This window comes from Cervus elaphus, chromosome 15 (genome assembly GCF_910594005.1).
Source record: "Cervus elaphus chromosome 15, mCerEla1.1, whole genome shotgun sequence".
In the NCBI taxonomy this organism is placed as follows: Eukaryota; Metazoa; Chordata; class Mammalia; order Artiodactyla; family Cervidae; genus Cervus; species Cervus elaphus.
In genome coordinates, this window is record NC_057829.1 from 57,689,435 (window position 1) to 57,702,501 (window position 13,067).

At 57.8% G+C, this 13,067-nt stretch overlaps 1 protein-coding gene across 1 annotated transcript; it reads left to right on the forward strand.

The window, feature by feature from the left end:
- Positions 1 to 46: 46 nt before the first annotated feature.
- Positions 47 to 11,030, forward strand: LOC122709498 (cytochrome P450 26C1). The gene is made up of 6 exons (XM_043926918.1): positions 47 to 752; positions 1,274 to 1,498; positions 1,984 to 2,259; positions 3,631 to 3,789; positions 5,640 to 5,969; positions 8,168 to 11,030. The coding sequence occupies exons 1-6, from the start codon at positions 549 to 551 to the stop codon at positions 8,543 to 8,545; spliced, it is 1,572 nt and encodes a 523-aa protein (XP_043782853.1). The 5' UTR covers positions 47 to 548; the 3' UTR covers positions 8,546 to 11,030.
- The last annotated feature ends 2,037 nt before the right edge of the window (positions 11,031 to 13,067 follow it).

A 13,067-nucleotide genomic window follows, 5' to 3' on the forward strand; every position in this document is an offset into this window, starting at 1 on the left:
TTAAATATGCAGAGGCGCGTCACGTCGTGTGGATCGGGATCAATCCGCAGGGAGCAATCCAGTATCTATATAAATGTTGCCTGGGTAGGCCGAAAAGGGTTAAAAGGCTGGAGAAGAGAGAGGTGGGCGGGGGTCTACACAACCCGGGTGAGCGCAGCCCTGGTTGGCAAACCGGTGAGTTGCTCCTCTCTTTGCCCTCCCTCGCTGCTTCCATCGAAGGAGTGCTGACCCAGGGAGGTGGGAGGTGCTCGGCGCGAGCGGTCCTGAGGCAGCCCGCACCCCCGCAAGGAGGTGGCATTTTGGCCCGGGAGCCGTCGGACTCCGGAACAAGTCCTGAGCTCGCGAGTCTCTCTAAAGGCACGTTCCCTAAGGGCGCGTAGTCAACTGCGATCCTCCGCTGCCCCTCTGCTTGTAGAGCGAAACCCCTGGTAAATCTCAGTTTTGGTCCCCAAGCCCCCGGGTCCTTTCCGGACAGAACAGGTGAGCACTGCGCGCCGCAGCTCCGGCGCTTCCTGCGCTTGGAGCGGCCCGACCCCCGCAGGCTCGCCATGTTACCCTGGGGGCTGAGCTGCGTGTCCGTGCTAGGGGCGGTGGGCACCGCGCTCCTGGGCGCGGGCCTGCTACTCAGCCTGGCGCAGCACCTCTGGACCCTCCGCTGGACGCTGAGTCGGGACCGAGCCTCTGCCCTGCCCCTGCCCAAAGGCTCCATGGGCTGGCCCTTCTTCGGGGAAACGCTGCACTGGTTAGTTCAGGTGAGCAGTCCGTCGTTTCCGCACCCCGATTTGGCCCGTCTTCTCTGTCCCCCACTGCCTCTCAAGGTCCCCAGGGCTCGTAGCCATTCTCTTCCTGTCGCCCAGGGCTCCAGGGAGCATATACAGCCCTCCCCTCTACCCAGCTTCTCCCTCGAAGGGACTGTGTGTCACTGGCGTTCTCTCCAGCACAGCCTAAGACCCGACGCCACGCAGGGATGAGCAGGGGGGTTCTAGAGCCCTATGTCCTGCCACCATTGAATCGGGAGTCGGGCGCGTCTCAGCCCTCAGCTCTTTGGCACTCGGGTCCCCATTCTAATCCTGTTTCCCCATCTCACCAATGGGAACGGGAGCATGTACATCCCTGTAGAGTAGTCAGTCGCGAGATCCCTTTGAGACCGTTTTGTAAAGAATAAGATGCCAGCCTGGAGCAGGAGGCTTTTATCAAGAGACAGTTGGGATGCCTGGGCTAGTTTCGCAGCCGAGGCCCAGCGGCCCCATCCCTCTTCGCTCCTGGCTCGCAGGGCTCTCGCTTCCACAGCTCCCGCAGGGAGCGCTACGGGACGGTGTTCAAGACGCACCTGCTGGGCAGGCCAGTGATCCGCGTGAGCGGCGCCGAGAACGTGCGCACAATCCTGCTGGGCGAGCACCGCCTGGTGCGCAGCCAGTGGCCGCAGAGTGCGCACATCCTTCTGGGCTCGCACACACTGCTCGGCGCGGTTGGAGAGCCGCACCGGCAGCGGCGCAAGGTGAGCCCAAAACAGTAGCGGCCGTCGGAACGTCGGACCGGCGGCTTCTGAGCAGCTGCCGTCGGCCAGGCCGGGCGACGTGTTAGGGATCCACTGTGAACCTGACCAGGGCCCCTGACAAGTGGGTGGCATTGGGCTAGTAGTCCCTTATCTTCTCTGGATTCGGCTTATAAGCCGGGACTGGGACTTAAAGATCCTTTCATCTTCGATCTTCTGCGACTCTTATGCCAGAAGCGATGGAAATTCAAACTCAGTGTTAGGGACGACTTCCTGGAGTAGGTGGCCCCTGGAGCCTGGATGGAGAGGAGGCACGGTGTACATCAGACAAGCACTAGAGGGAATGGCGAGAGCAAAACCCAACACATTTGGGTCCGGGTCGCTTAGAAGAGGAAGAAGGGGCCGAAATTGGCCTCTTGACTCCGCTGGAGTCGTGGAGCAGAGGAAACCGGACGGCTGCCAGGGCTGACCCTGTGCGTTCCCCTCAGATCCTGGCTCGAGCGTTCAGCCGTGCGGCGCTGGAGCGCTACGTGCCTCGCCTGCAGGGGGCGCTGCGGCGGGAGGTGCGCTCCTGGTGCGCGGCCCGCGGGCCTGTCGCTGTCTATGAAGCCGCTAAAGCGCTCACCTTCCGCATGGCCGCGCGCATCCTGCTGGGGCTACAGCTAGACGAGGCGCAGTGCTCCGAGCTGGCCCGGACCTTCGAGCAGTTCGTGGAGAACCTCTTCTCGCTGCCCCTCGATGTGCCTTTCAGCGGCCTGCGCAAGGTACTGCCGCCCCGCCCGCCCCAGACCTTCTCTTTGGGGCTCCCTTGCTGCGCCATACGCATCACCTCTGCTGGGAGATGGAGGCTTTGCCCAGTGTGGGGAGGCGGCATGGTGGCGGTGGGCCTTGGGGCTGGTCTCTGTCCTGACTCGCTGTGTGAGCCGGGGCGGGCCACACACCCTCTCTGGACCACGCCTGGCGGGCCGAGCTCCAGCCCCAGCAGCCGCGGGCTTCCCGACGTTGGGTCTCGGTGGCGGGAGCCCAGCCAGTCGCCCCGGCCCCTCCCCAGAGCGGCGCCTCTAGGCCCGGCTTGCAGCGCCTCTTTGGAAGCCCCGTGGCTGGGCAACGGATGGGAGCACAAGGGCCGCAGACACGCCCCCGGCCCAGGCCGGCGCCAGCCCGGGTTGGAGAGGGGTGGGTGTCGGCTCACCGCCCGCGGCCCCAGGCCCGCTAGTTTCCGGATTAGAGAACCGTGGCCTCTTCAAACTTCAGAGCAATGGGCCGGACTTAGAGAGCAACTGATCTGGGGCTTCTTACCGTGCCAATGTCCTGGTTTTCATTCAGCCAATTAAAAATAATAGTTATGTGTAAAGGGACCTGGTATATGGACCGATTGCCTTGGGTACATTTTTCTGATTTAATCCTCTCAGTTGCAAAATATTATTCTCGTTTAATTGATGAAGAAACTGAAGCTCCAAGAGGTTAAATGACTTGCCCAAGATCACACAGCTAGTAGGGGCAGAGGCAAGGTTTGACAACCCCCCTCCCCCCACTCCCCGCCTCATCCTTGTCTCCCCTGACAAGAAGCCAATGTCCTCAAAATGCTTCCCCTGGCAGATGCTTTCTCACTGTGCTTGCTCCCTGAACTCTGGGGGACCATCCCAGCCCTCCTGCCTACCCCTTTACAAAGGCTAATGTTTAGAGCTTCCCAGTCGTGTCCTTTAAGCCAGAGCTTTCCTGAGTACATCAAGGTGTCCCTTCCTCTCTGCACTGGTGCCCACTGCCCCTGCATGCAGGGGAAGGGTGGTGGGCTAACTCCCAGGTTCTCTGCCAAGCACAGACACTTGAAGCTGCGTGACCCTGGGCAATTGCTTGACCTCTCTGAGCCTCAGCATCCTTCCCTTAGGAGGACAGTAAACTGCCTTGCTCCAAAGAGGGACTTGTGCTCATCAAGAGATAATGGTGTATGAGGGTAATGGACAAATTCCTGAGCCTTTATTGAGTCCCTTCAACAGTGTGGAGCTAAGCTGGGAATGTGTTAATGCTGGCTTTCAGCAGAGCCAGACCAGCACTGGGAAGATGTGGGGGGTAGGTGTCCAGGGCTAGCCCCCTCTGCCTTCCTACCCCAACTCCCTTCTCTCCCCACACACCAGGGCATTCGGGCACGGGACCAGCTGCATCGGCACCTGGAGGATGCCATTGTGCAGAAGCTTCTTGAAGACAAGGCTGCTGTGGAGCCAGGCGATGCCCTCGATGGGATCATCCACAGTACTAGGGAACTGGGCCATGAGCTCTCAGTGCAGGAACTGAAGGTATGTGGCCAGATTTCTCCTCCCCTCTTTTGCATTTATAGCAGGTCTCTACACACAGCCTGAATCCCTGGAACAACGGAGCAACATCCTGTTTGGCCCCACTTGGAGCCACAGACACGCCTCAGGGTGAGGGAAAGAGGAGACCTGGGTCCAGTCATGGCTCAGCTGCACCCCCTACCTCGGTGTCTTTGGGCCAATTGAAAGCCTGAATCCTAGGTCCTCCCTTACAGTTTCTGGCCGCAAACAGCTCTCCTCTTCCCCACTTCTCTGTCACTTCATACTTCTGCTTCTGCTGTCTGCCTGCCTATGACACTGTCTTCACCCCTTTTCTCGACAGACCCTAAGGGTTCAGGGTCAAATTCCAGTTCCTTGAAGTGCCCCCTTTCCTCCCCAAATCTACACGTCCATGAGCCACCTTGGCACCTGGTACCTTGGGTACTGGTCTGTTTTGCCACTGAATTTACTGGAGAATTAGAAACTGCCTGCCCCCCCCCCCCCCGCCGCCATGTATACATAGAACACATGCAGTGGAAGTAAGGAGGGAAGCTTTGGAATGACCCCTGGGCCCACCTTCCTGAGAACCCAAAAAGGAATGGAGAGGTTGGGGGAAGGGGTCAGGGGAGTTAGAAATGGAAACGCTTCATCCCTTCCATAAGCAACTCCCATCCTTTCTCTGGCACTCAGTTTCCCACTAGCGAAGGGTGGGGCTCAACCTGAGTATCTTCTCTGAAAATGGGACTAACAATCTCTTTCCTGACTTCTGGGTGGTTGTGAAGTCTGGAAGAGTCAAGGGGTTGGAGGTAGATGAGCAGGGGGCGCTGGTGAGTCCTGGGGGAGCCGGCGGGTAGGAATAGTTCTAGGCTGGGAAGGGGAGTGGTACGGAAAGAAGTGGACAGTCCCTCTGCCTCAGCAGAGCGGTGGAGAGCATGACAACACAGTCCGGGTTCTCCGGAAGGGACCCACTAGCCAGAAATCTTCAGGTCTGGCTGGTCAGGAAGGACCTTGGAGCCCCGGGGTCTCTGTCCCAGCTCCCCATCTTCTCCAGAGCAGGCAGTTAGCCTTGGATCAGCTCATTCATTCCACAAGCAGATTCTACCTATTCAGTGCCAGGCTCTCTCTATACAATGAGCACACATAGCCTCTGCTGGAGAGGAGGGGTCCACAGGGTTGTGAGCACAGGGTTGTGATCACATCCATCAGTGTGTAAACACACAAGCTGGTGCTGCCAGGAAGGAAGACGCCGTGCCAGGAGTTGGGAGGGCACAGGCAGGCGTTGAGGGCTGGGGCCTGGGTGATGAAGCCTCCAGACAGTGCAGACGGGGAAGAGGTATAGTCACTCACTGGGACCACCACTAGGCTGGAGGAGGACCACAATGCTCGCTCTGGTGCCAGGCTGCGGCTGCAGGTGCCTTGGTCAATTCCACAGCAGCCACGGTCAGGACGGCCAGCTGCACTGTCGGCAACACTGCATGGTTAAGAGCGCTGGACTCCTGGCCCGACTACTGGGCCTGGTGACCGTAGGGACCTTGGGCACCTCTCAGAGCCTCAGTAAAACGGGCAGAAACTGTGCCACACACAATGCGGGTGAGAATCCAATGAATTAATTCACTTAAAGCACTAAGAACATTACACCAAAAAAAGTTCCTGGCATTATCTAGGGGAACCTCCCAAGGCTATCTGTGGTTTCCCCAAATGGCGGACTTGGGATTCAGTCCACTCCTGGACCCGCGCAGGTAGCCATGCCTCCGAGCAGTCTGCGCTCTAGTCTATGCGCAGTGGCAAATTGGGGCCCCCTGCACCACAGCCCGAGAACCGGTTAATGGAGACAGCGCCCCTGGGCTGTCTTGCAGGAGTCAGCTGTGGAGCTCCTCTTCGCCGCCTTCTTCACCACGGCCAGTGCCAGCACATCCCTCGTCCTGCTACTCCTGCAGCATCCCGCAGCCATCGCCAAGATCCAGCAGGAGCTGGCGGCGCAGGGGCTGGGGCGCGCGTGTGGCTGCGCGCTGGCGGCCTCGGGGGGCGGCGCTGGGCCCCCGCCCGACTGCGGTTGCGAGCCCGACCTCAGCCTGGCGGCGCTGGGCCACCTGCGCTACGTCGGCTGCGTGGTCAAGGAGGTGCTGCGCCTCCTGCCGCCGGTGTCCGGGGGCTACCGGACAGCCCTGCGCACCTTCGAGCTCGACGTAAGTGCGCCGCCCGCCCGCCCCGCCTTGCAGCCGGCCGCTGGGAGTGGGGGTAGGGTTAGGACTGCGTTGTCTCCTTTTCCCTTCTCCCGGCCTCCTGGAAAATGGGCTGAATCTTATCACGTTTCCCGGGAACCACTGTTGAGGACACAAAGCAAGGTTAGGGACCCCGGGCTACGTGCTAAATTGCTTCAGTCGTGTCCTCCTCTGCGATCCTATGGACTATAGCCCTCCAGGCTCCTCTGTTCATGGAATTATCCAGGCAAGAATAGTGGAGTGGGTTGCATTTCCTCTTTCAGGGGATCTTGCCAACCCAAGGATGGAACCCAAGTCTCCTGCATTGGCAGGTGGGTTCTTTACCACTAGCGCCACCTGCGAAGATTTTGACTGCTGTCTGGGTAGTTAACTCAGTTAGAGGCCAGTTTTAGGATAAAATCATCCTTTTCTCTGCCCAGCACCCCCCTTTCAGCCAGTGAGGTCGGGTAGGGCACAAAGAGCCGCCCACTCTGTCCTGTACCCCATTTCTCTGGCTCTCTCACAATATAAACGGACCAATCATTGCTACCTGTCCAGGGTTCTGGCTGAGGCCAGGTTCCAGGAAAACGGGATTATTAAAGTATGGGTAGTGGTCAAGTTGGCGTGAGCTGGGCAGGAAAGTTAAGGTTTAGGCTTCATCTCTGTATGACCTTGGGTAATTCCCTGCTCACTCTGGGCCTCAGTTTGCTCTCTGGAAGGAAGCTGCCTTGGTCCCTCCCAGCTTTAACTCGGGGGAGGGGAAGGCTAACGCTGCCATACTGAGGGTGTTTGCCGCTGCACCACCCCCACCCCCAGCCCCAGCCCCATCCCTATCCCTGGGCAGCTCCAGGCAGAGGGGCACCTTCTCCCCTCCGCCTTAAACAGCCAGTGTCCCCATTGCATGCCAGAGTTTGAGAGGATGAGATGACTGGATGGAGTCACAGACTCAAAGGACATGAATTTGAGCAAACTCCTGGAGATAGTGAAGGACAGGGAGGTCTAGCATGCGGCAGTCCACAAGGTGGCAAAGAGTCGGACACGACTTAGCAACTGAACAAGGTAAAGAAATTCTGCCCTTGAGGTGCTGTTGTGGAGAGAAAGGGGGCCAGAGCCAGCAACTTCATCACAAACTGGTGTGAAGAAGAGAGTGACCTCTAGCTGAATGATACCAAAACATTTTGGGACCTGGCATTTGAACTGGAGCAGTGAAAGGTTAAGATGGGGACCACACATCACCAAGAGGGCATGGTCCAGACAAAGGTAGGTGTTTAGTAGTGTCTGGGATGCTGAATTTTGGTGTTCAGACATCACTGAGCAGGCGCTGGGGTGCAAGACTCAGGGAAACCAAGATAGAAGACCACTGGACCACCAGAGTGAATGGGGGCAGGGGTCTTAGCCATCCTCCAGGTTGCAGACGGGAAAACTGAGGCCTAGAGAGGAGAGGGCACGCCTTGGTGATTCCAAGATTTTCTGTTTGCCTGTTGAGAGCAAGGCTCTCCTGAAGCCTGTTCTAGCGAGGAAGCCCGATAGTTGGGGCTGGAAGACCTCTCAAAAGTGGAATAGTTGAAATAGTTGAAAAAGAGGTGAGCTAAGGGAACATGAAAGCTGCCTTCATCATTTTAAGCTTCCTTCCAACAATTTAATCCTCACATGCACCTTCTCAGTGTGGCTACTGGATCTGAAAGTTATGTACAGCTCATGGCTATTGAGTATAGAGAGGCAGTTTTCAGTTGAGTGCAAAGAGCTGAAAAATTGAGATGACCCTAAAGGAGCTGTCGTTTGCATTGCTCTGAGGCAGGCAGCTGGTACATGCAGCACTCGAATTTAGGTCTCCTAATGTGAGAAGAAAACAGACAAAACAGTGAACAATAACAGCACACTTACTGACCACTAATACATATGTCAGACCCGTTATCTGAATCCTCACAACAAAGCGGACATTTTTGTTCTCACTTGATCACTTAAGAAACTGAGACTCAGAGATTATGTAGCAACCACCGTCACACAGCTCACCAGAGAAGGAGCTGAAATAGACGGGAATGCAAAGCGGTCTCCTAGCTTCCGGTTAAGACGCACGTCCCTGCCTGTTCGGAAGCCTGTTTGATGAACCGCGGGTGAAGGATCGGTTAGGGCTGGGTTTCCGGGTGCCTGGTGGTCAGGCGGGTCTCCTCACCTCCCCGCAGGGCTACCAGATCCCCAAGGGGTGGAACGTGATGTACAGCATCCGAGACACGCACGAGACGGCCGCAGTGTACCGCAGCCCGCCGGAGGGCTTCGACCCAGAGCGCTTCGGCACTGCGGGCGACGACGCGCGGGGCGCCGCCGGCCGCTTTCACTACATCCCGTTCGGCGGCGGTGCGCGCAGCTGCCTTGGCCAGGAGCTGGCGCAGACCGTGCTCCAGCTGCTCGCGGTGGAGCTGGTGCGCACGGCGCGCTGGGAACTGGCCACGCCTGCCTTCCCCGCCATGCAGACCGTGCCCATCGTGCACCCGGTGGACGGGCTACGGCTCTTTTTCCACCCGCTTGCGTCTCCGGCGGCGCAGGATGGGCAACGCCTCTGACCTGCTGCGCTGTGGAACCTGGCTTGGCCAGCGGCTGCGGCGCGCTTGCGGCGCCGCCCATCTGCCGTTCTCCAGTGCCGGATCCGGCGCGCTCTCTTTCACCAAAAGGTTACTGAACGCGGCTCTGTGTCCGACTCTGAGGGAGACTCATGAGCCACCGCCACCGCACTTGGAGAAGCGTCCTGGCTGATGGGACGGTGCCTCCAGCACTTCGCACCCTTAGGGAGGAAAGGTGGTGGGCCAAATCTCTTATGCCCTTCCCAGGATTTCAAAGCAGGGATGGTGGGAACATTTCCCCTAGGATTCAAGCTGGGGAGGAGGTATGGGTCGAGGGGAGGAGGGGGTGGATTGGGCAGTCGAATGAGGGAGGACCTGCAACTGTCGCGAGGAAGCCGGCTCACCAGGAGCGCATCTCTGGCCTGGCTTTGGGCCACAGGAAGACACTGAGAAGGCGCCCAACGGAAGGCCCTCAGGCAGCTGGCCTCCTTTAGGTGCGCCCTGGCCACTCTGCCTGTCTCGGCAGAAACCCAGAATTGCGGGCGCTTTCAGGGCTCTAAACAGGATCAACAGCACCGGATTCTACTGGCGATTTCTTAAAAGAAAAATTCCTAGTTCAAGAACGCATATAATCTTTCCATTTATACAGGAGAGAATAGGTACACCAGGAGGATTCTAAGGCTGGATTATTTTCATGGGCGGTTGAGACATAATCAGAGAGGTTTGGGGTATTTGTACCCAAAACAGGAAGGCCGAGAAATCGTTTCCTGGCAGTGGCTGAGTGAGGAGGCTGCAGCTTAGCTGGGCAGCTCTCCTCGGTGGGAAAGTGGGGTGGAGGTGGCAGAGACTCAAGAAAGACCTCCTCCCCGGAAGGGCCTGCCCTTCATATACCCAGAGAGGGGCTAGGAACTGGACAGCCTGGGGCCCAGGCTGCTGGAACCTCGCTTGAGCATAGCCCCAGGGAACTGAGCTACAGATTATCTCCAAGATGATAGCTGACTGCAGGGATGCCCTGGTTTACTGCTTCAGCCTCCTTCATTACAAGGAGAGACTGAGGCCAGAGACTAGACCACTCACCCAGTGCTCTCTTCCACCCCATCCCTTACCCCCTGCTCCAGTCTCTGGCCTGTGGCCACCATGTAGCTCTTGGCTTTTTATCCTTTCATAGTGATCCCTAGGTTGGCCTAAGCACGCTCTGGACCTTTCCAACACAAAAGCTCCCAACAGGGCTTAAATCTAAACCAAGAGCCTCCTTTTTTCCTAACAGCGCACTGTAACCTGCTGGCCATCTTCGGACAGGCTGGGGGCAGTTGAACATGATGGGTGAGCCAGAGAAGTTGCTGCCAAGTCCTGAGCTGACCCCTTAGTGAACCAGAAGGAACCAGAAAGTGCCCTCCTGACCTTAGGCTTAAGGTGGATCCTGGGGCCAGAAGGGAAGGGGAAGCATCAGGCTTAGGCAGGGCCCGTAGCTCAAGAGCAGGAGCACAGCGGGCCCTTCAGAGCTCAACTGACACAGTCATAACCCCCATCTGCAACAATTCATCACCCACCGCTGACCACAGGCCCTGGCGCCATGGGATCTGCAGGCAGCCGGTGAAAGTGGTAGATCTGAGGCCTGCCCTCAGGGCGCTCCTGACACTGCAGAGACATTTCAGCCCAGAAGCTCCACTAGGGTGAGGTGGTGGGAAGACCAGGGCTCAGGGTTGATTCTGATTTGAGGAGAGATAGATGGGACAGGGCTCTCAGAAGCCTGGACTTCCCAGGTTCCAAGAGACCTGGTTTACGTGCTGTGGAGTCTGTACTAAACTATAAGCCTCTGAAAGGGCAGCTTCAGTTTTATTGTGACTTCCCAGTGATACATCGACTCATCATTTCAAGGAAAATCAGAGCTTTTGCTTCTCCTGATTCTCTGAGGAAGGAGCAGATGCGATTCTTACCCTCTTGGACTTGGTATGCTTTCAAAAGAAAGAGACAGTAAATAAACTAACAAATGAGCAAGAATAATTCTGATGATGGTAGAGCTGTTTCGAGAGACAAACAGGCTTGTCATACAGGTGCCTGGCAGCTCTGCTGGGCCGGCTGGGGCCTGGAAAGAGTGGCATTCGACCTTGGAAGGAACCAGCCAGGGGAGTCCGGGGATAGAAGAGCCCCAAGCAGAGAGTACAGCAGGTTTAGAACCGAAGGGGTGGGAATCAGTGCCCAAGACAAGGGAAGAAAGTGTTGATGGGAGAAAAGTGGGGGAGGGGTGCTTCAGCTGACCCCAGTCAGAAGCTCACCTCCCCGCCTAGCAAAGAGCTACTCCCCACCCCTGCCAGTCCTTCGCACCAGTCTGTTTTGTAAACATCTTAGAAACATAATTTTGTTTTTCAGTGAACCAAGCCCTCTCCCTACCCACCAGCACCCAAGAAAGCCTGGCAAGGTTTCTAGATCAAAGTTCTTACTGGGTTGGTCATTTACTGACCCTTCCCCTCTTGAAGATGCTCTTTAGTGCTCTTCACTATCCCATTTAATCCTTTCCCCCTGTCGCCCACGCGGGGCTGGATGGCAGATAGAGTAAAAGATTTTTCCCCTTTGTGGCGATTTCCAGCGGGCAGGCCCCGCTCATCTTGTGACCCGGCGCGCGCTGAACTTGGCGAGATGGCCCTGCAGAGTTCACTCAGATGTCACGGTCCGGCCCGCAGGGGTCACAGGCGGGTCAGGCCGGAGGACTGGGACTGGGCCCCAGGTCACGCCCCCGCTGGCCTGCTTTGCTCACCGGCCGGAGGCACCGTCCAGAAAGGGGCGGGCCTGGGGTTTCTGAGAATTACCTCCAGCGCGTCTCGCCCCGGTTCCAGCCGGTGCCCCAAGTGGCCTGTCACTGTTTACAGTTGTCAGTTCATTTGAAGAAACGATTGTGGGACAGACTCTTCCCTGGAGCCTCTGAAACACCAATGTAGGGTTATGGTGAGCCGCCGATTCTCCGAAAGACATCCTGCGGCTAACCAGGCGTGGAAAGTTTCTGCGAGCGTGAGGTCCCGGCGACCCCGCACACTGCCCAACCCGCCAGGTTGGGGGACCACGGCGGGAAGGTCGCGTATTTAACTAAACAGCTTTCAGGATCAAAGTGTTTTTCATCTCCAAGGGACGCTTTCCAAGGCGTGAGGCTCGCTCCTGTGAGAGCCGGTCTTCGGTTTTAAACAAACTTATACATCATTGTTTCGTTTTCGGAGCGACTGGTGGGTTCAGCGTTGAAGCCGAGGGAGCGAGTGGCCCTGACTGGTCCGAGGCAGTTCGGACCCTGTCCCACTGGCTCGACCGGGTTGGAAACGGGGAGCGCACGTGCGCTTCCCGCAGTGTCCGAGCTCCAGGCTGTGGCTGCAGGAGCAGCCAATCGTATAGGTGGGCGATGGCCAGAAGACCCATTTCCCAGTGACGATTCTCTCAACACTCTTAATCAGCGGCCGGCCGAGGCCTGGGTTTAGGACCCAGCACTCCCTCTCCGCTGGGTGGATTTCTGCCGGGTGGGAGCTGGAGAGCCCAAGTCACCCTGGTAAGGTAGACTAGCATGCCTGGGACTGGGAAGAGTATGTGCAACCATAAGCCCCTTTTGGAAACTCACAACTACCCTGACGTGTAGACTGGTCAGGAAAGATCACCTCCACATCAAGAAGGAGGAAACGGGCTCAAGGATGTGCTGTGACTTGCCCAAGATCATTCAAGTAGAGATGGATCCGGGACTCAGAGCCCAAACTCTGAGCTTTCCATCCATCCTCCTGCATCTGAGTGTCTTTATCCTGCCAGGATTAAGGACCCTCTTCCCTTCTGCCTAGCTGGAGCTGCTAACCCCAGGGCCCTCGGAATCTTACTTTGGCCTGATTGCAGAGCGCTGTTTGCCGTTGAGCCGCAGATGAATTGCCCCTGCGGTCCCAGGCTAGGGAGTCAGTCAGGGCTTAGACTTGAGCAGGGTTGCACCAGGAGTCCTGAGGATCTGGGGGCTCTCTTGTACCTTTAAGTAGGACCTTCCAAAATTTCATGAGTGTGAGCCTCGAGGGGTTTGGGGAGCTGAGAATTAGTGGTCAGCTGGTCGTGACTCCCCGCAACTCTCACTTGGGTCCTAGCCCTGGACTCTTCTGTGGGGTCTCTGGAAGAGTCGGGAGGCCTGCGTTTTGCTCTGCGTTCTGGACCTCAGTTTCCCCACCTGCGGGACAAGGCAGCTGAAGATCCCTGAACGCACTCCCCTTTACTTCCTCTGCAGGTGAAAGGGGGCCCTGTAAAACAGAAAGCGGGTGCACGCAGCTCTGGGCTGGGACCGCCCGTCGGACCCGGCGGGAGGGATTCCGAAGAGACCGCCAAGGAGCCCGGGGCGTGGAGTTTCCGCTCGCCGGAGTCCCTGCCGCCGTCCAGGAGCCCCGCACACTTTGAATGGGGACAGCAGGCTGCTCCTAGCCGGGCGCCCCAGGAGGCGCGCTCCGAGAGAAGCCGCCACGGCGCCGCCTCTGCCTCGGCGCGGAACAAACGGTTAAAGATTTGGGCAGCGCCTCGCGGG

Bases quoted from the DNA above. Each gene is read 5' to 3' on its own strand.
- LOC122709498 (XM_043926918.1), top strand. From the start codon at position 549: ATGTTACCCTGGGGGCTGAGCTGCGTGTCCGTGCTAGGGGCGGTGGGC. The intron at 2,260-3,630 runs GTACTGCCGCCC...CCCACACACCAG, and splicing joins CTTTCAGCGGCCTGCGCAAG to GGCATTCGGGCACGGGACCA. The intron at 3,790-5,639 runs GTATGTGGCCAG...GCTGTCTTGCAG, and splicing joins TCTCAGTGCAGGAACTGAAG to GAGTCAGCTGTGGAGCTCCT.